General features: G+C 42.9%; 2 protein-coding genes across 2 annotated transcripts in view; one reads left to right on the top strand and one right to left on the bottom strand.

Moving 5' to 3' along the window:
- Positions 1-12,155, bottom strand: part of LOC124012814 — a 22,101-nt gene extending 9,946 nt beyond the window's left edge. Inside the window, exons 1-2 of the mRNA XM_046326790.1 lie at positions 11,762-12,155; positions 3,313-3,627 (exon numbers count right to left, since the gene is read on the bottom strand). Coding sequence (XP_046182746.1) covers positions 3,313-3,627; positions 11,762-11,875 — 429 coding nt within the window. The 5' untranslated portion in view covers positions 11,876-12,155. The remainder of the gene's footprint in view (positions 1-3,312; positions 3,628-11,761) is intronic.
- A 5,997-nt stretch (positions 12,156-18,152) lies between these two features.
- Positions 18,153-27,315, top strand: LOC124013098. The gene is made up of 2 exons (XM_046327258.1): positions 18,153-18,499; positions 26,106-27,315. Exons 1-2 carry the CDS (start codon positions 18,429-18,431, stop codon positions 26,791-26,793), a joined length of 759 nt encoding a protein of 252 aa, XP_046183214.1. The 5' UTR covers positions 18,153-18,428; the 3' UTR covers positions 26,794-27,315.
- The last annotated feature ends 247 nt before the right edge of the window (positions 27,316-27,562 follow it).

The raw sequence follows: 27,562 nt of genomic DNA, 5'->3' as shown, positions 1-27,562 counted from the left end.
CAAACAGGCAAAACGTCAGTAGAGAGACAAAGTGGAGTTGCAATTCAACTTCTCAGACATGAGACATATGTGGCAGGGTCTACAGAAAATCACGGATTACATAGGGAAAATCAGCACGTCACGGACACCAAATGTCTTGCTCCCGGACAAGCTAAACACCTTCGCCCGCTTTGAGGATAACACAGTGCCACCAACACAGCCCGCTCCCAAGGACTGTGGGCTCTCAGTCTCTGTGGCCAACAACAGTAAGACATTTAAGTGTGTTAACTCTCGCAAGGCTGCTGGCCCAGACAGCATCACTAGCTGCATCCTCAGAGCATGCACAGACCAGCTGGCTGGAGTGTTTACGGACATATTCAATCTCTCCCTATCCCAGTCTGATGTCCCCACTTGCTTCAAGATGTCCACTATTGTTCCTGTACCCAAGAAAGCAAAGGTAACTGAACTAAATTACTATCACCCCGTAGCACTCACTTCTATCCTCATGAAGTGCTTTGAGAGGCTAGTGATCATATCACCTCTACCTTACCTGACACCCTAGGCCCACTTCAATTTGCTTATCGCCCCAATAGATCTACAGATCTACAGATTGCCATCACACTGCCCTATCCCATCTGGAAAAGAGGAATCATTACGTAAGAATTCTGTTCATTGACTATAGCTCAGCCATCAACACCATAGTACCCTCCAAGCTCATCATTAAGCTAAGTGCTTGGGTCTGAACCCCGCCCTGAACAACTGGGTATGGACTTCCTGACTGGCCGCCCCCAGATGGTGAAGGTAGGAAACAACACCTCCACATCGCTGATCCTCAACACTGGGGCCCCACAAGGGTGCATGCTCAGCCCCCTCCTGTACACCCTGTTCACCCATGACGGCATGGCCACCCAAGCCTCCAACTCAATCATTAGGTTTTCAGTAAACACAACAGCATTAGGCCTGATTACCAACAATGACATGAGAGCCGACAGGGAGAGGTGAGGGCCCTGGTGGAGCGGTGCCAGGAAAACAACCTCTCCCTCAACGTCAACAAAATGAAGGAGCTGATCATGGACTTCAGGAAACAGCAGAGGGAGCACCCCCCTATCCACATCAACGGGGCCGCAGTGGAGAAGGTGGAAAGCTTCAAGTTCCTCGGCGTACACATCACTGACAATCTAAAATGGTCCAGTGTGGTGAAGAAGGTGCCACCACCTGGTACGGCAACTGCACCGCCCGCAACCACAGGGCTCTCCAGAGGGTGGTGCAGTCTGCCCAACGCATCACCGGGGGCATACTGCCTGCCCTCCAGGATACCTACAGCACCCGATGTCACAGAAAGGCCAAAACGATCATCAAGAACATCCACCACCTGAGCCACAGCCTGTTCACACTGCTATCATCCAGAAGTTCAAGTCAGTACAGGTGCATCAAAGCTGGGACAGAGAGACTGAAAAACAGCTTCTATCTCAAGGCCATCAAACTGTTAAAAAGCCATGACTAGCCAGCTACCACCCGGTTACTCAACCCTGCACCTTAGAGGCTAAAGTTTGATTTGATTTGGGTTTCTGGTCCGGAGACTGAGATGGCCATTAGAATACTGTTGATTGTATGGCCAATTGAACCATTTATTTGTGGTTTTTGATGTGCACTTGGGGTTATTTTCTTGCTGCAAGATCCACTTGCGGCAAAGTTTTTAGCCTCCTGGCAGAGGCAACCAAGTTTTTGGCTAAAATGCCTTGGTACTGTGAAAAGATCATGATGCCGTTGACCTTAACAAGGACCCCAGCACCAGTGGAAGCAAAATAGCCTCAGAACATCAAAGATACACAACCATATTTTATAGTGGGTATGGGATTCTTTTCTGCTCATGCATTCTCATTTCGATACCAACCCCATCACTGGTGTGCGTGGCCAAAGAGCTCTACAAATGTCCAACAAATTGCCACTTGGATTAGAGCACAGGTGCTTTGGTCAGATTACATGAGAATTAGGTCTTTGGCCACGCACACCAGTGCTGCAAGTGGATTTTCCAGGAATACAATAACCTCAAGCACACATCAAAATCACGTTGACTCGGTACCGGTACTCCCTTTATATAGCCTCGTTATTGTTATTTTATTGTTACTCTTTTTGAATTGTTTTATTTAGTAAATCATTTCTTAACTCTTATTTTTCTTGAAACTGCATCATTGGTTAAGGGCTTGTAAGTAAGCATTTTACGGTAAGGTCTACCTACTCCTGTTGTATTTGGCATATGTGGCAAATAAAATGTGATTTGATTTGAAAATCCACAAAGAATTGGTTAATTAGCCATAGGAAATCAAAGATCTGGAAGGATTCTGTATGGAGGTATGGTCTAAGATCCCTCCCAGTGTGTTCTCCAGCTCATTTTTTTGTTTTAGAAAAAGGTTAAGTGCTGTTATCGTCATAAGGTGAGGTATTGAAAGGTATCGAAAAACGGGTGTAAATAATTTTGACCCCTTTTTGAGAGAGAGAAAAAAAAAAACCTGTTAAACAAAATTTATTTTTCCAAGCAATTGTATTAGTATAAAATAATAGAATTTCCCAATTTTGTGGAGCATACAATATAGCTCAGTGTTCGAATTATTTATTTTATACAGCCATTATTGCTCATCTGTATTAAGGGTGTCAATCATTTCGGACCCCACTGCATTTATACATGACATGTAAACAACTGATTTGACCTAACCGTATATAAATAATGAATAACAATCTATGATTAATAAACTATGTAATATAATCTGTTTGTTTATACTAGAGAGGACAGTCCTTACATAAACAGTTTTATAAGCTTATCATAAGTTGTTAACAAAGGCCTAATTTCTTCCTCTCCTTCTTGAACTCATCACTGATCTGAAATATTAGGGATATCTGAAAGCAAAATGTTTCCACCAGTCTTATCTGTCGTCTATACGTGGCCCTGGTTTACACTAAAAAGGGACATTAATATTGCCGCTACCTCGCTCTCCAACCAAGGTGCATGAATTGAGGAAGTGAAGAGAAAATTCAGCAACTCTTGGAAGAGTGTCAGTTGATAAAATGCCTTGTTATTGTTAAAACCAACATGTTTTGTCCCATATCCTTCTTCAGGGTCTACACTACATTATGTTCACCACACCAGCTATGTCAGATCGAGGATGACTTCCAAGTAGGATTTTACAGTTATTTTACAAGTATTGAAATGAGGCCTGCTGGGTCTACTGAGGGTTTCCAGTAGGTACTGTATATTAACCATTAGTGGAGCAAATTCAAAACTGACCCCAGATCAGTGTCTAGGGGCAACTTTACCATACACCGGTAGTTCTGTACCTCAGTATTGTTTGGATCAGGAGTGAAGGCTGCAGTTCCAGCTCCGTCCGCCAGGAGGAGCCGTGTGCTCTCTAGCAGGTGCCCCAGCCGGTCCCTCACTGTTTTCTTCTGGCTCTCGTATTCGGTCCTGTTCCTGTCGTTTCCCACCCCCTCTTCCCGGCCAATGGCCTGCTCCAGGAGGTTCCGGCACTGTTGCAGGGCGGAGTAGAGGCGCCACAACATGTCATTCGGCGAGAGCTGGGAGGAGAGCGGTGGCACGGTCACCAGGCGGTCCCCGCCGCTGGTGAGTTCCTCGGCGAACGTCTCCTTTTTTCTCTGAAGTGGGGAGTGAGGAGGAGGGATGGAGAGAGTGTGGAGGTGGAGAGGAAGAAGAGGATGATAGGCGTGTAAAGAAAAAACACATTAGCAGCGTTTAAAAGTACATTTCCATGACGGTGAGTGGAGAAAAACTAATGTTTTAGTGCCCAACCAAACTGTTACGGGGCAAGGCAATCAACCACACATGATCAAAGTCAGGTATAACCCAACGATTAGTGCACAACCAAACTCAATGTGCTAATGCAACTCAAAGGCAGCACTGCTAATCCGGTTCTCTAAAAGAGACGAGACATACACGACCAAAGGTATACTGCTTAAGTGCCACGACCATATTTTGTTCATCAAATATAAAGTACTAATCATAGCCTCAACAAATTTGGAAAGTGTTCCAAAGACACCACTTTTTTGTATTTTGCAATTACCACCATGGACACCACGTTTAACTGCTCCGGAGGCTGAGGTTGTCAGAATATGGACACCGTAGTAAATGGAAGCTGTGGCCATGAGAAATGTATATATGCATTAAGTCACTCATTCCGAGTTAGCATTTAAACCAAACTGCTTGTGCAATGGTTGACGAAGTACAAAAGAGCTGACCTAAAGGACTGTGGCAGTAAATAACCTGTTTGCGCATTTTCCAATGGTAATCTAGCAATTTTCCCTGATTAGCAACAACTGGCAAATGTTTGAACCCTATTGTGGTTTGGATTAACATCCGCCCTGGCCCCATTGGAACAGAGGTTAGTGGTTCAACTGGATAGCTGGTTCAACCAGAACCAACATTCCCCAACTTCACTCCAGGGGGACTTACAGGCAGGATGTGTGACATCATAGGTGTCGAGTCTGTGTGAGAGAGAGCGAGAGAGAGTGAGGTTGGAAGTTATTATATTCTATTGCATCTATATCAGAGTATAGTGAGAGAGCTGTGACTCCATTGAGTACCTGGCCCCCGGTCACGACATTATACCAAGGTGCTAACATTCTGACCACCGTGAAAATGATTCTGTGCCTGTGCGTTAGAATGATTACCGTGTAACATTCATCAGGCAGCTCTGCTTATGCAAGAGCAATGGTCAAGTAAATGTAAATGTGTATATAGGTTTGTAATAGGCAGCTAGAGAGGAAGCAGTGGAGTGAGCTATGAACTTTGAGGGATAGGCATATATTGTATCGAACTGTCTAGAGGGAGAGGCAAAGGTACGGCAAACCAGAGACGGCAAGCTCTTCACTGTCATGATCTATTACAATACATTATTACGAGTAATGACTGTGCGGTGATCGATAAGTTGGAAACCATTAGTATATTTGTGGGCTGTATCGTGAATAAATGCACATAGACCGCAAATGTATACAGTGGGGCAAAAAATGATTTAGTCAGCCGACAATTGTGAAAGTTCTCCCACTTAAAAAGATGAGAGAGGCCTGTAATTTATCATAGTTACACTTCAACTATGACAGACAAAATGAGATTTTTTTCCCCCAGAAAATCACATTGTAGGATTTTTGATGAATTTATTTGCAAATTATGGTGGAAAATAAGTCTTTGGTCAATAACAAAAGTTTATCTCAATACTTTGTTATATACCCTTTGTTGGCAATGACCGAGGTCAAACGTTTTCTGTAAGTCTTCACAAGGTTTTCACACACTGTTGCTGGTATTTTGGCCCATTCCTCCATGCAGATCTCTTCTAGAGCAGTGATGTTTTAGGGCTGTTGCTGAGCAACACAGACTTTCAAAGATTTTCTATGGGGTTGAGATCTGGAGACTGGCTAGGCCACTCCAGGACCTTGAAATGCTTCTTACGAAGCCACTCCTTCGTTGCCCGGGCGGTGTGTTTGGGATCATTGTCATGCTGAAAGACCCAGCCACGTTTCATCTAGCTCCAACTCCAAAAAGTTCTGGGACACTGTGAAGTCCATGGAGAACAAGAGCACCTCCTCCCAGCTGCCCACTGCTCTGAGGCTAGGAAACACGGTCTCCACCGATAAATCCATGATTATCGAAAACTTCAATAAACACTTCTCAACGGCTGGCCATGCCTTCCGCCTGGCTACTCCAACCTCGGCCAACAGCTCCGCCCCCCACGTAGCTCCTCACCCAAGCCTCTCCAGGTTCTCCTTTACCCAAATCCAGATAGCAGATGTTCTGAAAGAGCTGCAAAACCTGGACCCGTACAAATCAGCTGGGTTTGACAATCTGGACCCGCTATTTCTGAAACTATCTGCCGCCATTGTCGCAACCCCTATTACCAGCCTGTTCAACCTCTCTTTCATATCGTCTGAGATCCCCAAGGATTGGAAAGCTGCCGCAGTCATCCCCCTCTTCAAAGGGGGAGACACCCTGGACCCAAACTGTTACAGACCTATATCCATCCTGCCCTGCCTATCTAAAGTCTTCGAAAGCCAAGTCAACAAACAGGTCACTGACCATCTCGAATCCCACCGTACCTTCTCCGCTGTGCAATCTGGTTTCCGAGCCGGTCACGGGTGCACCTCAGCCACACTCAAGGTACTAAACGATATCATAACCGCCATCGATAAAAGACAGTACTGTGCAGCCGTCTTCATCGACCTCGCCAAGGCTTTCGACTCTGTCAATCACCATATTCTTATCGGCAGACTCTACAGCCTCGGTTTTTCGGATGACTGCCTTGCCTGGTTCACCAATTACTTTGCAGACAGAGTTCAGTGTGTCAAATCGGAGGGCATGCTGTCCGGTCCTCTGGCAGTCTCTATGGGGGTGCCACAGGGCTCAATTCTCGGGCCGACCCTTTTCTCTGTGTATATCAATGATGTTGCTCTTGCTGCGGGCGATTCCCTGATCCACCTCTACGCAGACGACACCATTCTATATACTTTCGGCCCGTCATTGGACACTGTGCTATCTAACCTCCAAACGAGCTTCAATGCCATACAGCACTCCTTCCGTGGCCTCCAACTGCTCTTAAATGCGAGTAAAACCAAATGCATGCTTTTCAACCGATCGCTGCCTGCACCCGCATGCCCGACTAGCATCACCACCCTGGATGGTTCCGACCTTGAATATGTGGACATCTATAAGTACCTAGGTGTCTGGCTAGACTGCAAACTCTCCTTCCAGACCCACATCAAACATCTCCAATCGAAAATCAAATCAAGAGTCGGCTTTCTATTCCGCAACAAAGCCTCCTTCACTCACGCTGCCAAGCTTACCCTAATTAAACTGACTATCCTACCGATCCTCGACTTCGGCGATGTCATCTACAAAATGGCTTCCAACACTCTACTCAGCAAACTGGATGCAGTCTATCACAGTGCCATCCGTTTTGTCACTAAAGCACCTTATACCACCCACCACTGCGACTTGTATGCTCTAGTCGGCTGGCCCTCACTACATATTCGTCGCCAGACCCACTGGCTCCAGGTCATCTACAAGTCCATGCTAGGTAAAGCTCCGCCTTACCTCAGTTCACTGGTCACGATGGCAACACCCATCCGTAGCACGCGCTCCAGCAGGTGTATCTCACTGATCATCCCTAAAGCCAACACCTCATTTGGCCGCCTTTCGTTCCAGTTCTCTGCTGCCTGTGACTGGAACTAATTGCAAAAATCGCTGAAGTTGGAGACTTTTATCTCCCTCACCAACTTCAAACATCAGCTATCCGAGCAGCTAACCGATCGCTGCAGCTGTACATAGTCTATAGGAAAATAGCCCACCCATTTTCACCTACCTCATTCCCATACTTTTTTTATACTGTTTTTATTTATTTATTTTTCTGCTCTTTTGCACACCAATATCTCTACCTGTACATGACCTGATCATTTATCACTCCAGTGTTAATCTGCAAAACTGTATTATTCACCTACCTCCTCATGCCTTTTGCACACATTGTATATAGATTGCCCATTTTTTTTTCTACTGTGTTACTGACTTGTTAATTGTTTATTCCATGTGTAACTCTGTGTTGTCTGTTCACACTGCTATACTTTTATCTTGGCCAGGTCGCAGTTGCAAATGAGAACTTGTTCTCAACTAGCCTACCTGGTTAAATAAAGGTGAAAAAAAAAAAAAAAAATCTTCAATAAACTTGCTGATGGAAGGAGGTTTTCACTCAAAATCTCACGATACATGGCCCCATTCATTCTTTCCTTTACACGGATCAGTCGTCCTGGTCCCTTCGCAGAAAAAACAGTCCCAAAGCATGATGTTTCCACCCCCATGCTTCACAGTAGGTATGGTGTTCTTTGTATGCAACTCAGCATTCTTTGTCCTCCATACACGGCGAGTTGAGTTTTTACCAAAATGTTATATTTTGGTTTCATCTGACCATATGACATTCTCCCAATCTTCTTCTGGATCATCCAAATGCTCTCTAGCAAACTTCAGACGGGCCTGGACATGTACTGGCTTAAGCAGGGGGACACGTCTGGCACTGCAGGATTTGAGGATAGAGGAGCCTCTTAAAGAAGAAGTTACAGGTCTGTGAGAGCCAGAAATCTTGCTTGTTTGTAGGTGACCAAATACTTATTTTCCATCATAATTTGCAAATCAATTCCTAAAAAATCCTACAATGTGATTTTCTGGATTTTTTTTTCTCATTTTGTCTGTCATAGTTGAAGTGTACCTATGATGAAAATTACAGGCCTCTCTCATCTTTTTAAGTGGGAGAACATGCACAATTGCCCCACTGTATATGTTGAGTAAAAGATAAAAACATTTATATTTCTTTGTTATTTACTTTCAGTTTCAGTGTTAGGGACAGAAAGAATCCTATGTGTGGGATGCTCGGAGACATGTATGTGTTGTATAGTTTTAAGTTTTTTGGGATGTCACTTCTTGCACTGTGGGGAAGTAATGCATAAGGGCCAATTCCATGGTAACGTAATTACGCTTTGACTCTGATTTTTCTCTTAAAAATGTATGCCAAACCAAAACCATTGATTTCAAAGTTGAACAAACCATTTGATTCTATGCACAAGGACTAGTTTGAACAATTTACACAGAAAAGTTCCCAAAATCACATTTGCTGGAAGAACTGTGCAGATGCAAAGTTTGGTAACAGAATTACAATAAAGTTTCCCTCGGGTGTTTAAGCACATTTTCCAAAAACGATCGTTTAATATTAAGTTGAAAATATTTCTGCAGAAATAATGGGGTGTCACCTACGAAATGACACTTTTGAGTTTGAAAAAACATATATTTTGGATATTGAACTACAGTACGCGAAATAGATTTACCTCCGGTAACAGAATTACATCATGGGTCCCTGATCTGTGGTGTACAGAAAGGCATAATTATGCACATGAATATCATTCCCTTCATGGTGATGTATCCTGAATAGCTACACAGGTAGAAATATGCAATATTCTTATTTTTCATATTTGGTTATTATTCTACAATACTGAACATTATACTGTACTCTACTCTAGTGTACTCCTCTGTACTGAACTCTACTGTGCTGTACTGTGATGTCCAAACTTTTGAAACATAGACGTCTATGATTGGTTCAGATTTGGTCCAGCCATGGAAGTCCGGTGTTGGTGGGTGTTCAGTGGATGAGGATACTTGTTACTGTAAATGGAAAGAGGGTAGGGGGTTGGTGTCATGGTAGGTCTCAGGAGAGTGACATTAACTGGAGAGAGAGAGATACCACAGTGTGCCATCACAGCAGCAAGATTTGTGATCTGTTGCCACAAGAAAAGGGCAACCAGTGAAGAACAAACACCATTGTAAATACAACCCATATTCATGTTTATTTATTTTCCTATTTGTACTTTAACCATTTGCACATCGTTACAACACTGTATATATACATAATATGACATTTTAAATGTCTTTATTATTTTGGAACTTCTGTGAGTGTACTGTTCATTTTTATTGTTTATTTTACTTTTGTTTATAATCTACTTCACTTGCTTTGGCAATGTTAACATATGTTTCCCATGCCAATAAAGCCCCTTGAATTGAATTGGATTGAGAGAGGCAGAGACGGAGAGCAGCAGAGAGGAAGCGTGAGAGGGAGGGGTTGTCCAGTCTTGCTTTGACCACCAGATGACAGAAAAATAACAGTTATGAGCTAAACATAGCAGTATACCAGTGGAAGGGAGGACAGTAGCAGGTGACCCAACTGTCTTCAAGATATGTGGTTTTGGTAATAGAATTACAAGGCACACGACAATGTTTCTTAAACTTACCAAAATATTTTCTCCAAAACTAAATAGAAAAGTGTTGACATTAGTTGGCAGGGGTCTTTACTTCTGCATTGTTGTGTTTTGGTGTATCTCTGTCTTTTTAAGAGGTTAGATGCTGTCTAAGACCCCGTTTCCATCTGTTTTCCATTTGACATGCTCCTATGCACTTTACATGTTGGTGTTCATGGGTCCGTTAAAATGGAAATGCCCTAAGGTGGTGGGTCAGGTCATAGGTTAGGTTAGGTTTAAAGGTAGACTCAGCGAGATGACGTAGATGCACGAAGTGAACAGTAGTAGTGGGAACCTTTTTGCGACAATCAGGAGCGTTGAAGCGCGAGGCTAAACTTCTCTGCTGTTTTGGTCCCGTAGCTACCACGTTGTAGCGCAAATATGATGTGTGACTGTGTATGAGCATAGTCTTGCATCATGCTCATCTCAGTGGGCACGTTCGAGCTGATCATTTTTGTCAAGTTGGTGACAACTTGTCTGACTTGCGCCTACCTGTCGACTGCATGAACTTTACAAAAATCATGTGATCAAAGGGCATGAGGTTTTGACTGCAGTTGCTCTTCACCAACTTCATCCTGTAGCCACCTCCTGCATTGTGAAGGCTCTATTGTCAACCAATCATTAGGGTGTTCTTGTTTGACCCATGTGACCAAAAACAAGAACCAATTTGCCATGATTTCTGTGTACAGTGGATATATCAAATAAATGTGATATTTGAGGCTCTCTCACTCTCTACTTTATTGTACAATGTGTACACACACAATATTATATTATGATTTCAGTTTGTGTGATATGGGGGTTAGATATATGTTTATTTCAAAATTATAAAGAAAACATTTTATAATCAATGGCAACACTGTCATGTTGTTTTGAGCCTTGCTGTTGGAAAAACATATTAGTGTCCTATTTTCATTTGTCACAGATGCACCTCCCCTGCCTTACTCCTCGACTTGCATCTACTGTCAGATGCTTTAGCCTTACAACTCAAACACGCCCAATATGGTGCTGTTTGTGGCAATGTCATCTTGCTGAGTCTACCTTTCAGTTATAAAGTCAATCTCAATGTGAACCATCAGATTCAAAAGCTTGAAACCACTATAACAAATGATTGAAACCCCCATTCGATTTTTGCCCCCATTTTATTTTATTTTTAACTGAACATAATTCATTAAGGTTTGTATTTATTTTAATTAGTCTTGGTGTCAAAGATAATAATTTCAGTAAAGTTGTAGTTTTTCAAACGGGGTTGTTCAATATTTTACTTCGGTAAAAAAAACATATATTATATATATATATATGTGTTTCACACGTCTTTTTTTTATTATAATCTTAGTAGAGACCTTATTGCCTAATAGGCTATTGGGGTGGTGATTCAAAAGCATTGTCTTATAGTTAGTTGGGTGATAGATAACGGTTACATTCGTAACCGCTTCCCTTCCTCCCAGCAAAGAGCCCGAGTCCGCAGGTTGAGGTGTGTGCGCATTGGAGATGGATTTATCTGGCTATTTCGCGGGAAATAAGAATACTGTGATCATTCGCACCCCATCATTCACATAGTGTCATTCATTGAGTGAAAAAGCGATGCACATGGAAAAACGTGCATGTCCGGACATCGACCCGTGCGCCAGAAAATCGCCTACCTCTGTCATTGTTTTTATATGGGGCGTGCATGACTATTCACATATTCACTCCCCCTCCCTATCCAGCTACACTCCTGGACCACCAGTCCTGGATCGGATGCCGCACACACAATCAGTCAATACATGTCCATGCATCAACACATTTCCATATCCCAGTCTTCCATATCCCTTGCGTAGGCTTGAATACTGGCCAGATGACATGTTTTGTCAAGTAACCGGTAGGCCTAATAACAGGTTAAAAATTGCGAAGCAAAATGCACTAGCCTGTCCAGACTTCACCCACTCTAGGCTGCACTCGAATACATACTTACATACAGTTCCAATAAGAGGGTGCATTCATGGTGCAACTGCTCAGCAACAGCAGCTGCCCTCGCAGTTCGAGACTGTTCCGAAACAGTCCCTCTTCTTGTCCGTGTCCCTGACATATTCAGTAAAGAAGCAACAGACAGGCACCGGATAGCGTTAACGTTTTTTTTGTGTTTTTTTTTACCTTCTCTTATGTCTACTAGTTCTCCTGTTTCATATTCTTTAAAGATAGACAGCCAACAGGAAGCGCGTCTCGGTCTTTCCTCACGCTGTAACCAAGCCACTTAATTAATAACCTTTCTAAAAATGAATTCCTTCCCTAACTTCCACAACTTTACCCCCTTGTGTTACTATGTTACAGTATTAATGTCCTTGTCTAGTGCCACTCCTCCCCTTCCCTTGGGCGGTTTATGTCAGGCAGGCATGTGGAATTTAACGGGAGAACTAAAGCGGAGGCGTGTGAAGGGGAGGAGTCGCACGTTGGTGAACTTTATTGATACATGAAGAGTTTAAACGAATTAGCTTGACAGAATTACGAATCCATTCACCAGGACTAGTGATGTGTTGATTTTCTAGTCGTTACTAGGAAAGTCGGAAATGTCAGACTTGCTCATTGCGTTCTACCAGGTAGCAAGTATGACATTTCCGATTTTCCTAGTACCTACTAGCACACCATTGTGGTATAGGCTATATCAGGGGAAAGTCCTCAAAGCAGCAGTTTACTGCATAAAAAAATAAAAATCAGTTAATTTGATGATCAAGTATAGTTTTATTATTAGGTTATTGTGTGGCTCTATAGTTATTGCTTGTCAATAACCGGAAATGGGGTTATAACCAAATCATCGGCTAATATGCATATGCCTAGAAAATAGCAACATTTGTAAACAGTTGAGTGCATGTTTTTTTACATTTCCCTAAATGTTCTATATTGTTGCACTTTCGGGATTAGTAACATTGTTGTAGATCGCGGGGGATAGAGGGAGCCTGTTGCATATACTGAATTATTAGAGAAATTACGAGGGCTAAAAGTTTACAAAAGGGTTGGTGTGGTATGTCTGTAAACATCTAAAATGCGTTGGCATTAATAGCCTACAGCCAGAAACAAACAAATAACTTTTAAATGAAAGACGATAAATAGTTTAGAATAATGTAACAGTTGATTATGTAATTTTGTTAGGACCAATGTGAAATCAACTTTATATTATATTGAAGCATTGGGTGTGACATATAACACCTTGAGCTATATATGAGGTGTACTATTTCTGTGTAATTCAAAAGCTAAAATCACGCTAAACCAGTTCAATTGGAATTTTAGAGGATTAAATGTATTAACAAAAATGTCAGACGTTTTTCTTCCAAAATGTCAATGTATTTTTTGTTGTTGTCTAGATTGGCAACATTCAGGTATGTTCCAAAGTGAAATACCACTCCGATACTCAGGGTGGCATAGTGTCCACTTCAAACAGTAAGCCATTTTGACTCATACATGCGCTTTCCTTATTAGCGTCATGGCAGCAACTTTAGCGCACCAACAACAACATTGACTTCTGGTGTTTCGATTTTACCTTCAAAATCAAAGTCTGCAGTAAAACGCTATGTGTATGATACAAAATCAATCCGTAAATAACATTATGTTTCTTATGTAAAACGTTTACTTCCAGTCTTGTTTATGTTTACTTCCAAAAAGCTAAATCATAAGAAGTGTTGCTGGACTTTTACTGTGGTCAAAGAGCTTAAAATGGGGTGCCTGGACACTATACAGTTAAAATATAGCACTATGACATAGGACGCATACAGTATACTGTCATACCTTATAATGTAAAAGACACATATCTTAATCTTCCTTCTGGGAGTACACTTTAGAATAAATACAACATACAATATGTTTATTCAAAAAGTCAAGAGAGATGCAAGTAAATTTGGTCCCAAAAAATTATACTTTATTCATAAGAAATATCACATTGACATTGAACTAATACAATTGGTCATCAACAGTTACAACTTTGAAATGAGTTTCAAGTTTTGTCACGTGCACACGTAAAGTGAAGTGCTGACTTGCTAGCTCTTTCCCAAAAATGCAGTACTCAATATTAAATAGTATGAAGTCGATTTTCTTTAAAACACACGAGAAATAAGAAAAACACGAAAGTAAGCTATATACAGGGTCAGTACCAGGGACACTGGAGTGGTTAAGGTAGATATGTACACGTAGGCAGGGGTAAGGAGAAAGTGACTGGTAGCAGGACAAATAATAACATATCAACATAGCAACAGCATAAAGGCACCCTCATACTAGGTTTGGTTTGCTTCTACCAGAACTCGGCTAGGCAAAGCGAACGTCTGTGCCTCGCATATTCCCTTAAAAAGACATTTGTTTGTAAAACGAGAAGAAAAATGGCAATATTACGGTTTGTCCCTCTTGAGACGACGTACCAATAACATAGCCATAACACTTCCTCAAAATATTTCTAATCGATCAAAGATAAATAAAGGCTTTTAGTGGTGGGTGGGTGTGCTGGTGTGTGCATGCATGGTGATGAGTGTGTATGTCTATGTGTGTCGGTGTCAGTGTGTGTGCAGGAGTGTCAGTACATACATGTGTGAGTGTGTGCGTAGAGACCCGTGAGTGGCATATGGTGCAGATAGTCAGTGCAGATAGACTGTGGGTGAGGATGGCCAGCTATTTTCTAGCTGTTCAAAAGTCTCAGTGCCTGGAGTCACCATTATATTCAATGAACCTGATATATACACATACTTACATAACATTGTATGCAATAATCTTTTTTTCTGATAATTCTTACAAAATCTCATGTTGTTGTGAATGAATTCATTGATGTTATCTCCAAATAGGACTGCTTAAGTGAACACACACACACACACACACACACACACACACACACACACACACACACACACACACACACACACACACACACACACACACACACACACACACACACACACACACACACACACACACACACACACACACACACACACACATAGGGACCACAACAACTTCCATCTACTCCTCTCTTCACCATACGGAGCAGCACCTAGACCAAACCCTTAACCTACCCTTTACCCTAAACCGGGTTTGTATCCTAACCCCAATCCCGCCCCTTACCCTAAACCGGGTTCGTATCCAAATCCCAACCCTACCCTCCCCATACATCACTATTTGCATTCTTTGAGCCCACCCCTGTCTTTAATCATGTTTTGTATAGTCTGATGTTTTGTTTTGACTCCTACTATGTTCTTTTTCTTTTCATTTCTATAATTGTGAAGTGACTTTGGGTCCTTGAAAAGCACCAAGTCCCATGCATTACCATCTACCTGAGCTTTGAAATTCCCACAATGATTAGAACATTCATATTTCAGAACAATGTCCACAACCTTTCCATGTAATGCCAAATACTGTAGAGACATTTCTGTAGTGAGTGAAGAATGTCCTTCAGTTCTTTCTCATACTGCTTTATGGAGTCCATTATTTTAACACTCATTGTAATACTATTGCAATCACATTACTTTCTTCTTCATGTTTATAGCTATGGCCATCCAATGTGCTTTCAAATGTACAGGTATTGTAAAAAAAAATGTAAACACCACCAATTGCGTGATATGCGAGGTACCTTAAGCAGAACATTATCCTCTCAGAACAGAAATTCTGGTGACTGTCGGCACATCAACACAACGTGATCCTCCAAATGAGATTTTATAAGATCAAGGTACACATCAATTTAGTGTTGTGTGGGTGTGTGCGTGGTGATGAGTGTGCATGTGTGTGTGTTTATATGTGTGCAGGAGTGTCAGTGTAGGCATATGTGACTGTGTGGGTAGAGACCCGTGAGTGGCAAGTAGTCAGTGCAGATAGACAGTGGGTCAGGCTGGGCAGCCATTGCCTAGTTTTTCAAAAGTCTCAGTGCCTGGAGTTATTGGCTGTTCAAAAGTATCAGTGCTTGGGGATAGAAGGTGTCTCAGAGACTGTTGGTCCGAGACCCAATGCTCCGGTACCGCCTATATGATCCATGAATCAGTCCAAAACCAAAGTCCAAGAAGCAAACTTTTTGATTTAAAAAATAAATTAATAATAATAATAATAAAAATACATAAAACAGCTTTTGATTGATTGCGACCAAGGTGGGTTTAAGAAAATTGTTGGAAGGCATAGCATAGAAGGTCGACGACATCCGATCCTCGTTTGCTAAGTCAAACGACACCGCTGGTTCTGCTCACACTGCCCTACCCTGTGCTCTGACCTCTTTCTCCCCTCTCTCTCTAGATGAAATCTCGCGTCTTGTGACGGCCGGCCGCCCAACAACCTGCCCGCTCGACCCTATCCCCTCCTCTCTTCTCCAGACCATTTCCGGAGACCTTCTCCCTTACCTCACCTCGCTCATCAACTTATCCCTGACCGCTGGCTACGTCCCTTCCGTCTTCAAGAGAGCGAGAGTTGTACCCCTTCTGAAAAAACCTACACTCGATCCCTCCGATGTCAACAACTACAGACCAGTATCCCTTCTTTCTTTTCTCTCCAAAACTCTTGAACGTGCCGTCCTTGGTCAGCTCTCCCGCTATCTCTCTCAGAATGACCTTCTTGATCCAAATCAGTCAGGTTTCAAGACTAGTCATTCAACTGAGACTGCTCTTCTCTGTATCACGGAGGCGCTCCGCACCGCTAAAGCTAACTCTCTCTCCTCTGCTCTCATCCTTCTAGACCTATCGGCTGCCTTCGATACTGTGAACCATCAGATCCTCCTCTCCACCCTCTCCGAGTTGGGCATCTCCGGCGCGGCCCACGCTTGGATTGCGTCCTACCTGACAGGTCGCTCCTACCAGGTGGCGTGGCGAGAATCTGTCTCCTCACCACACGCTCTCACCACTGGTGTCCCCCAGGGCTCTGTTCTAGGCCCTCTCCTATTCTCGCTATACACCAAGTCACTTGGCTCTGTCATAACCTCACATGGTCTCTCCTATCATTGCTATGCAGACGACACACAATTAATCTTCTCCTTTCCCCCTTCTGATGACCAGGTGGCGAATCGCATCTCTGCATGTCTGGCAGACATATCAGTGTGGATGACGGATCACCACCTCAAGCTGAACTTCGGCAAGACGGAGCTGCTCTTCCTCCCGGGGAAGGACTGCCCGTTCCATGATCTCGCCATCACGGTTGACAACTCCATTGTGTCCTCCTCCCAGAGCGCTAAGAACCTTGGCGTGATCCTGGACAACACCCTGTCGTTCTCAACTAACATCAAGGCGGTGGCCCGTTCCTGTAGGTTCATGCTCTACAACATCCGCAGAGTACGTCCCTGCCTCACACAGGAAGCGGCGCAGGTCCTAATCCAGGCACTTGTCATCTCCCGTCTGGATTACTGCAACTCGCTGTTGGCTGGGCTCCCTGCCTGTGCCATTAAACCCCTACAACTCATCCAGAACGCCGCAGCCCGTCTAGTGTTCAACCTTCCCAAGTTCTCTCACGTCACCCCGCTCCTCCGCTCTCTCCACTGGCTTCCAGTTGAAGCTCGCATCCGCTACAAGACCATGGTGCTTGCCTACGGAGCTGTGAGGGGAACGGCACCTCAGTACCTCCAGGCTCTGATCAGGCCCTACACCCAAATAAGGGCACTGCGTTCATCCACCTCTGGCCTGCTCGCCTCCCTACCACTGAGGAAGTACAGTTCCCGCTCAGCCCAGTCAAAACTGTTCACTGCTCTGGCTCCCCAATGGTGGAACAAACTCCCTCACGACGCCAGGACAGCGGAGTCAATCACCACCTTCCGGAGACACCTGAAACCCCACCTCTTTAAGGAATACCTAGGATAGGATAAAGTAATCCTTCTCACCCCCCCTTAAAATATTTAGATGCACTATTGTAAAGTGGTTGTTCCACTGGATGTCATAAGGTGAATGCACCAATTTGTAAGTCGCTCTGGATAAGAGCGTCTGCTAAATGACTTAAATGTAAATGTATATTGGGGGTAACATAAACCTATAGCAATATGATTTTACTAGGATACTGCCTCACTTTTAATAATAGTTTTCACTCTATAACCCAATATGTACTTTATAGGCCTATAGTGTATTGCATTGGAACCAATGGTGTGGGTAGAGTAGAACGTGTGGCTGGGCATATAGATTCTACAGATACCAGTGAAGAGTCCCAATCCCACTTTTACTTCGGCACGTAGAATAGTTCTCTATAAACCAATATGTATTTCATATACAGCGTTGCATTGGGGGCATTTATTTGACCTTGTTTTTACAACCCAAATGAAATGCAAATATCACTTAATTATGAACACATGATTTATTGTTTAGACAATTATTGCCCATATATCATGAATAAATACAGGTTACGGGCTCTTTTATTTATTTGGAATATTTCGAAATTCCGTGACCCAGAAGTGCTTTTTTATTGTTGCGGACACTTTCTTTTGGATTAGCAAATTGTAGCTACACCAACAACAGAAATACAACAATTCATAAATGTATTTAGCAACAAACATCTTCATACGGATTATAACTGCCAGTTCAATCAAACATAAAACGCAGACCGCAATTTGTGACTGGATTAAGGCGAAACAAGGACGGAGAGAGAGAGACAAATATAGCTACTAGCTAACGTCGCGTTAGCCTGTTAACGCAAGGGCTAAACAGCAAGTTGACATGAATTCTCTCGTCGGCTATGGCGTGTCCTCTGATTCTGACAGCGATGGGGATATTGTAAACAACAAGAAGTAAGTTACAATTTAGGAATACAATTTAGAAAACCTTTGTTTGTGGAAGATTAATTGAAAAGATTGACGTGTGTTTCATATAGCTCGCCAGTTTGTAGTCCTAAAACCCGGAAATGAGTTACCTGGTTCGTTCAGCAATCCCTATGGGTTAAGAATAGGGTTTGGGGATAAATGCAGAAAATAAGGTCTGAGGTTAACACGGGTTTAGGATATCTTATATGTTTTGTTCTATGAGATAATATCGGTTAGTTTGATTTAATTTAACCAGGAAGTCATATTGAGACCAAGCTCTCTTTTACAGATGAGCCCTGAATTGCACAAATGCCAGAAAATAGGTCACCGGGGTTAACACGCCTACTCTTACGATAAGTGCCATGGGATCTTTAATGACCTCAGAGAGTCAGGACACTCGTTTAACATTCCATCTGAAAGACGGCACCCTACACCAATCACTGCCTTGGGGCATTGGGATATTTTTTTAGACCAGAGGAAAGAGTGCCTCCTACTGGCCCTCCAACACCACTTCCAGCAGCATCTGGTCTCCCATCCAGGAACTGAACAGTACCAACCCTGCTTAGCTTCAGAAGCAAGCCAGCAGTGGTATGCAGAGTGGTATGATGGTATGCAGCTGATTTACATAACTGATTTACATAACTCAGAGACCCAAGGATTTTCCAGTTAGCCATCCCAGAGACCCAGTGTGGTAACTCGTATGTCTAAAGTTGAGTAAAGAAATTGGGTACAGTGAGACTTATTGTAAAATAGCTTTATGAATGAAAACATAGCAATCTATCAACCTACGTGGCATAAAAGAGGGCCGACCAACTTTCTGGTAGAGAATGCAGTGATGAGTCCTACAATTGTTGGCCATAATTAATGTGCTACGACAAACTGCATCTAACGGCTTTAGTGGCGTGGCCGCTGTGTCCCTAGTATAGAGGATGCTGCCATAGTCTAGGGCTGATAGGAACGTGGACTGAATAATCAGTTTTCTACTCCTTAGCGAGAGGCAGCAACTTCTTCTGTCGAAGAAGCTCATTTTTATTCTCAGCTTCTTAACTAACTTGGCAATGTGCTTTTTAAAAGACAGCTTTTCATCTTTTCAGATGCACAGACATTTGTAAGCAGGGACACGATCAATATGGACACCATCCGAAAGTACACATGCTTAGATCATGCGCTCTAGAGAACAACGTATACTTAGTTTTACCTGCATTCGGTACTCATTTCAGGTCAATAACGTTTTTCTTTAATACAATGATGGCAGACTGTAGTTCAAATAGAGCCTGCTCAACTGTGGGGGCAATAGAGTACACAACAGTATCATTGGCATATCAGGTTGCAATTTAATGTAAACAGTAAAAGGTACAGGACCCAAAATTGAACATCCAGGAGACCTGATTTAACACCATCAGTGGATACACATTGAGTTCTATCTGTCAAGTCATTTTTTTAAATAGCTTCAGTTACTGGTCTAGGCCAATTGAGGAAAGACTCTGAATTAGCAGTGAGCGATCAACTGTATCGAAAGCCCTTGACAGGTCAATGAAGAGGTCATCTCAATGTTGCCTTTTACCCATACAGTTAACCGCTAAAATATTTGAATCCTTTATTAATTCTCAGCTAAGATCTGTCTTATCTTTGAAATGTATTCTAAATGTACACTACCGGTTAGAAGTTTTAGAACACCTACTCATATTTATTTATCTTGCTCCTTTGCACCCCAGTATCTCTACTTGCACATGTGTACAGTGCCTTGCGAAAGTATTCGGCCCCCTTGAACTTTGCGACCTTTTGCCACATTTCAGGCTTCAAACATAAAGATATAAAACTGTATTTTTTTGTGAAGAATCAACAACAAGTGGGACACAATCATGAAGTGGAACGACATTTATTGGATATTTCAAAAAAAATTAACAAATCAAAAACTGAAAAATTGGGCGTGCAAAATTATTCAGCCCCCTTAAGTTAATACTTTGTAGCGGCACCTTTTGCTGCGATTACAGCTGTAAGTCGCTTGGGGTATGTCTCTATCAGTTTTGCACATCGAGAGACTGACATTTTCTCACATTCCTCCTTGCAAAACAGCTCGAGCTCAGTGAGGTTGGATGGAGAGCATTTGTGAACAGCAGTTTTCAGTTCTTTCCACAGATTCTCGATTGGATTCAGGTCTGGACTTTGACTTGGCCATTCTAACACCTGGATATGTTTATTTTTGAACCATTCCATTGTAGATTTTGCTTTATGTTTTGGATCATTGTCTTGTTGGAAGACAAATCTCTGTCCCAGTCTCAGGTCTTTTGCAGACTCCTTCAGGTTTTCTTCCAGAATGGTCCTGTATTTGGCTCCATCCATCTTCCCATCAATTTTAACCATCTTCCCTGTCCCTGCTGAAGAAAAGCAGGCCCAAACCATGATGCTGCCACCACCATGTTTGACAGTGGGGATGGTGTGTTCAGGGTGATGAGCTGTGTTGCTTTTACGCGTTTTTCATTGTTGCCAAAAAGTTCAATTTTGGTTTCATCTGACCAGAGCACCTTCTTCCACATGTTTGGTGTGTCTCCCAGGTGGCTTGTGGCAAACTTTAAACAACACTTTTTATGGATATCTTTAAGAAATGGCTTTCTTCTTGCCACTCTTCCATAAAGGCCAGATTTGTGCAATATACGACTGATTGTTGTCCTATGGACAGAGTGTCCGACCTCAGCTGTAGATCTCTGCAGTTCATCCAGAGTTATCATGGGCCTCTTGGCTGCATCTCTGATCAGTCTTCTCCTTGTATGAGCTGAAAGTTTAGAGGGACGGCCAGGTCTTGGTAGATTTGCAGTGGTCTGATCCTCCTTCCATTTCAATATTATTGCTTGCACAGTGCTCCTTGGGATGTTTAAAGCTTGGGAAATCTTTTTGTATCCAAATCCGGCTTTAAACTTCTTCACAACAGTATCTCGGACCTGCCTGGTGTGTTCCTTGTTCTTCACGATGCTCTCTGCGCTTTTAACGGACCTCTGAGACTATCACAGTGCAGGTGCATTTATATGGAGACTTGATTACACACAGGTGGATTGTATTTATCATCATTAGTCATTTAGGTCAACATTGGATCATTCAGAGATCCTCACTAAACTTCTGGAGAGAGTTTGCTGCACTGAAAGTAAAGGGGCTGAATAATTTTGCACGCCCAATTTTTCAGTTTTTGATTTGTTAAAAAAGCTTGAAATATCCAATAAATGTCGTTCCACTTCATGATTGTGTCCCACTTGTTGTTGATTCTTCACAAAAGAATACAGTTTTATATCTTTATGTTTGAAGCCTGAAATGTGGCAAAAGGTCGCAAAGTTCAAGGGGGCCGAATACTTTCGCAAGGCACTGTGTGTGTGTGTGTGTGTGTGTGTGTGTGTGTGTGTGTGTGTGTGTGTGTGTGTGTGTGTGTGTGTGTGTGTGTGTGTGTGTGTGTGTGTGTGTGTGTGTGTGTGTGTGTGTGTGTGTGTGTGTGTGTATTGTGTGTGTGTGTATATATATTTTATTTTATTTTTTATATATATTCTGCACATCTACCATTCCAGTGTTTAATTGCTATATTGTAATTATTTCGCCACCATGGCCTATTTATTGCCTTACCTCCCTTATCCTACCCCAGTTGCACATACTGTGTATAGACTTTTTCTACTGTATTATTGACTGTATGTTTGTTTATTCCATGTGTAACTCTGTGTTGTTGTATGTGTTGAACTGCTTTGCTTTATCTTGGCCAGGTCGCAATTGCAAATGAGAACTTGTTTTCAACTAGCCTACCTGGCAAAATAAAGGTGGGGGAAAAAAATGAAAAAATCTATTTTATTTTATTTTATTTGAACTATTTTATACATTGTAGATAGTGAAGATATCAAAACTATGAAATAACACATATGGAACCATCAAATATTTAAATTTTAGATTCTTCAAATAGTCACCCTTTGCCTTAATGACAGCTTTGCACACTTCTGGCATTCTCTCAACCAGCTTCATGAGGTAGTCACCTGGAATGCATTTCAAATAACAGGTGTACCTTATAAAAGTTACTTTGAGGAATTTCTTTCCTTAATGCGTTCGAGCCAATCAGTTGTGACAAGGTAGGGGGGTATACATAAGATAGCCCTATTTGGTAAAAGACCAAGTCTATATTATGACAGGGACAGCTCAAATAAGCTAAGAGAAACGACAGTCCATCATTACTTTAAGACATGAAGATCAGTCTATTCCCGGAAAATGTCAAGAACTTCAAGTGCAGTCGCAAAAACCATCAAGCTCTATGATGAATCTGGCTCTCATGAGGACTGCCACAGGAAAGGAAGACCCAGAGTTACCTCTGCTGCAGAGGATAAGTTCATTAGAGGTACCAGCCTCATAAATTGCAGCCCAAATAAATGCTTCACAGAGTTAAAGTAACAAACACATCTCAACATCAACTGTTCAGAGGAGACTGTGTGAATCAGGCCTTCATGGTCGAATTGCTGCAAAGAAACCACTACTAAAGGACACTAATAATTTTACATTTACATTTTACATTTAAGTCATTTAGCAGACGCTCTTATCCAGAGCGACTTACAAATTGGTGCATTCACCTTATGACATCCAGTGGGACAGTCACTTAACAATAGTGCATCTAAAACTTAGGGGGGGTGGGGTGAGAGGGATTACTTAACCTATCCTAGGTATTCCTTAAAGAGGTGGGGTTTCAGGTGTCTCCGGAAGGTGGTGATTGACTCCGCTGTCCTGGCGTCGTGAGGGAGTTTGTTCCACCATTGGGGGGCCAGGGCAGCAAACAGTTTTGACTGGGCTGAGCGGGAGCTGTACTTCCTCAGTGGTAGGGAGGCGAGCAGGCCAGAGGTAGATGAACGCAGTGCCCTTGTTTGGGTGTAGGGCCTGATCAGAGCCTGGAGGTACTGAGGTGCCGTTCCCCTCACAGCTCCGTAGGCAAGCACCATGGTCTTGTAGCGGATGCGAGCTTCAACTGGAAGCCAGTGGAGAGAACGGAGGAGCGGGGTGACGTGAGAGAACTTGGGAAGGTTGAACACCAGACGGGCTGCGGCGTTCTGGATGAGTTGAAGGGGTTTAATGGCACAGGCAGGGAGCCCAGCCAACAGCGAGTTGCAGTAATCCAGACGGGAGATGACAAGTGCCTGGATTAGGACCTGCGCCGCTTCCTGTGTGAGGCAGGGTCGTACTCTGCGGATGTTGTAGAGCATGAACCTACAGGAACGGGCCACCGCCTTGATGTTAGTTGAGAACGACAGGGTGTTGTCCAGGATCACGCCAAGGTTCTTGGCGCTCTGGGAGGAGGACACAATGGAGTTGTCGACCGTGATGGCGAGATCATGGAACGGGCAGTCCTTCCCCGGGAGGAAGAGCAGCTCCGTCTTGCCGAGGTTCAGCTTGAGGTGGTGATCCGTCATCCACACTGATATGTCTGCCAGACATGCAGAGATGCGATTCGCCACCTCCAATACGTTGTTATAATAAGAAGAGACTTGCCAAGAAACACAAGCAATGGACATTAGACTGGTGAAAATGTGTCCTTTGGTTTGGAATCCAAGTATGAGATTTTTGGTTCCAACCGGCGTGTCTTTGAGAGACACTGTGTAGGTGAATGGATGATCTCAGCATGTGTATTCCCCACCGTGAAGCATGGTGTTATGGTGTGGGGGTGCTTTGCTGGTGACACTGTGATTTATTTAGAATTCAAGGCAAACTTAACCAGCATGGCTACCACAGCATTCTGCAGCAATACGCCATTCCATCTGGTTTGGGCTTAGTCGGACTATAATTTGTTTTTCAACAGTACAATGTCCCGACACACCTCCAGGCTGTGTAAGGGCTATTTTACAGAGAAGGATGATGGAGTGCTGCATCAGATGACCTGGCCTGCACATTCTCCCCCAATCTCAACCAAATTGAGATGGTTTGGGATAATTCGGATCGCAGAGTGAAGGACAGGAGGGCAACAAGTGCTCAGCATTTGTGGGAACTCCTTCAAGACTGTAGGAAAAGCATTCCAGGTGAAGCTGGTTGAGAGAATGTGCAAATCTGTCATCAAGGCAAAGGGTGGCTATTTGAAGAATCTCAAATATATAAAATATTGATTTGCTTAACACTTTTTGGTTACTACATGATTCCATATGTGTTATTTCATAGTTTTTGATGTCTTCACTATTATTCTACAATGTAGAAAATTGTAAAAATAAAGAAAACCCTTGAATGAGTCGGTGTTCTAAAACCTTTGACTGGTAGTGTACATCAGTCAGATTTTAAACCATCCCTAGTTATAAATGATGCTAGGCAATAAAGTTAATATCTTTGAAATGTATTCTAAATGTACATCAGTCGGGTTTTAAATCAGGTCAACCCTAGTTATAAATGATGCTAGGCAAGAAAGTTTAGAAATAGGCAGATACTTATTTAAGTCAAAAGGGTCACCTTCCAAACCTTGGGGATAGTGCCAGATATAATCATCAGGTATAGGTATATGATCGTCAGCCCTAGTGGATTTTTTGTTTTTACATCAATCTTAAGCAAGGCACATCACAGATAGTGAATTGTTGGAATGAAAACAAATATTCACTAGAAGTTGACAGGTTAATCGTCGAGTCAGCTAGAGGCTGGCAGAGGGAAAAGCAGTCAATTGACTGACCAGGGTCAATTAAACAACTGTTTCTCTCAAATAAAAAGCCTGCTGAGATGATACAGTTATAATTAAAAGCATCACTTATCCCATTCTTCCCAGTTACGATGCCAGAGTCAGACAGAACTCGCTGAGGCAGGGAAGAAGAAGAATTGTTACGCTTCAGTGCATTTACTGTTTTTCCCAAATTTTGAAGGATCACCAGCCGAGTCAGAGATGGAGCTTAAAAGGTAGCTTGATTTAGCTTTCCTTAATCACAATAGTACATCTGTCTCTGAATTTCGAAAGTGTGCCAGTCCACCACTGGAGAGTCACTTTTCCTTGCTTTAGCCCAGGCCCGATTTCTTATCTGAATGAGTTCAGATAGATCTAACCTTTGGTTTTCTTCGGAGCTATCTTTGACTCTAAATGGTTTTTAAAGGGGGTGTCAGAGGAATGCATATAGAGGATACATTTTCTAGAGCCAATAGTATTTTGCTGTTTCTGATCTCTAATGCAATACTCCACTAGTCAAATATTAGTTAAACATTACCTTTATGAATTATGAAGCCTTTGTCCTTTATGCTTGTTTTGATTACATAAATGTTTCAAAATGGACAAAAAGTGACGTTAGCTGATGAAGATTATGTCAAAACGTACAAGATCTCCCTAAGCCTGTGTTTACCACAGACCTTATTTTCGGCAGTTAACCAGAAACCCTCCAAAAACACCATTCATTTTCCGATGGCCTTTGTCCAATGAACCATGAGTTGGTGCCTACAAAAAGATGCCATTACTATTGTTCTCTTTGGAGAGGAGTGTTGTGATTGGTCTTGCTATTCAAACCAGATATGATTTCCTCTTCCAGTCAAATTAAATATTTACAGATTGAGAAGTCCTTGAAATCTTTTTTTTGGATAACACTACAGCGAGTATACCAGTCCATTTATACATGTTTTGTCTTTGAAGGACTGAGAGCAAGTTGGATGGAGAGACCCAGAAGAAGGGCCGCAATTTCCTCCTAGAGTCCGGGTCAGCCTCCAGCGAGTCGGACTGTGACTCCAACCCAGAGGAAGAGGTGAACCCTGTATCTCAACTACAACCAAAATGCCCTCCTCCTTCCTGTATGGGACCCCCCTCCAAGTCCCGGACCCCTCTCCTCCCCGCACCCACTAGCTCCCTCTCCCACAAACTCCCCCCTCCCCCCCTCGGGGCCTCGTCCAAGAGTGGCGTATTCGCCAACCCCTTCAAGGCTCAAGCCGACCAGAAGCTCAACGTCTTGCAGAAGCATGTCCCTCTCACAGTGCAGGCCCGGCCCTCCCAGATAGGGGGCAAGAGGATGTGTGTGGCGTACAGGAAGGACGGACGCTGCAGGTTCGGGATCAAATGCAAGTTTGCCCACGACAGCGATCTCCAGAGCTCCATCATTCCCAATGACTATGACCCCCCTGAGGATGACGCTCCCGGATCGCACCAAGCTGACCCCAACGCAGGAGGCTCTTCATACATGGGTCGCCAGAACTTTCACCCTGAAGAGGAGGATAGTCAGCAGTCTAGGAAGAGGAGAGTAGGGCTGAGTAACACCCTAGTGCCTCCTAAAAGGGCGTTGAAGAATTATGCAATGCAGAGGAAGAGAGAACAGGTCAATTTGAACTGAGCGACTTGCACAGGAATACTGTCAGCAGCAATACGCTGTGTGTGTGTGTGTGTGTGTGTGTGTGTGTGTGTGTGTGTGTGTGTGTGTGTGTGTGTGTGTGTGTGTGTGTGTGTGTGTGTGTGTGTGTGTGTGTACACGCTCACATTGTTTTAGTGTGTGACAAGAGAAAATGGGAACGTGTTCCAATTTTGTACCATTATTCTGCACTCATCTACTCCCCAACCAATGGATGTGAAAGGAATGGACTGGTGTAAAATATGGTTTAAACTTCTCTCTTAAACCCATGCTTACGAGTGAGCAAGTGCAAACTAATCAGACTACAGCCAGAGAGTATTCTATACACCGTTTGTCAGTATGCAAGATAGGATAACTATACCACACTTCCAAACCTCTGTTCATATACTTCAGATTGGTAGTTTGTACATGGGGTTTTTGTAGTTTCATCGAAAACGTATTTATTTTGGAAGAACCTGTCCATTGGAAATATAAGCTACATTTTATCATTGTTAAATAAATGTGTTAAATGTTTGTTATTTGTGTTCGTGATCACTTAATGATAAATGGACATAGGAACTGGAGATACCAATAAAGTTACGGATCAGGTTTAGGAAAATATATTGATTAGAGAAAGATTGAAAGGAGAGGCAGCACAGGGTTACTTTTTTTGATCAGTTGCAACACACTCCAGCATCAGTCACAATGTAAGCACACACACTCAGCTCCTGCTTTTTGGGATGGATCTATTTTTAGCCCCACCACACCGGCGATT

The sequence above is a fragment of the Oncorhynchus gorbuscha genome, linkage group LG24 (assembly GCF_021184085.1).
Source record: "Oncorhynchus gorbuscha isolate QuinsamMale2020 ecotype Even-year linkage group LG24, OgorEven_v1.0, whole genome shotgun sequence".
Classification (NCBI taxonomy): domain Eukaryota; kingdom Metazoa; phylum Chordata; class Actinopteri; order Salmoniformes; family Salmonidae; genus Oncorhynchus; species Oncorhynchus gorbuscha.
This window is presented reverse-complemented; position numbering and strand designations above follow the sequence as displayed.

Excerpts from the sequence above, each read along its gene's own strand:
- LOC124013098 (XM_046327258.1), top strand. The coding sequence starts at position 18,429 with ATGAATTCTCTCGTCGGCTATGGCGTGTCCTCTGATTCTGACAGCGAT. Across the intron at positions 18,500-26,105 it reads GATATTGTAAACAACAAGAA|GACTGAGAGCAAGTTGGATG; the intron begins GTAAGTTACAAT and ends TTGTCTTTGAAG.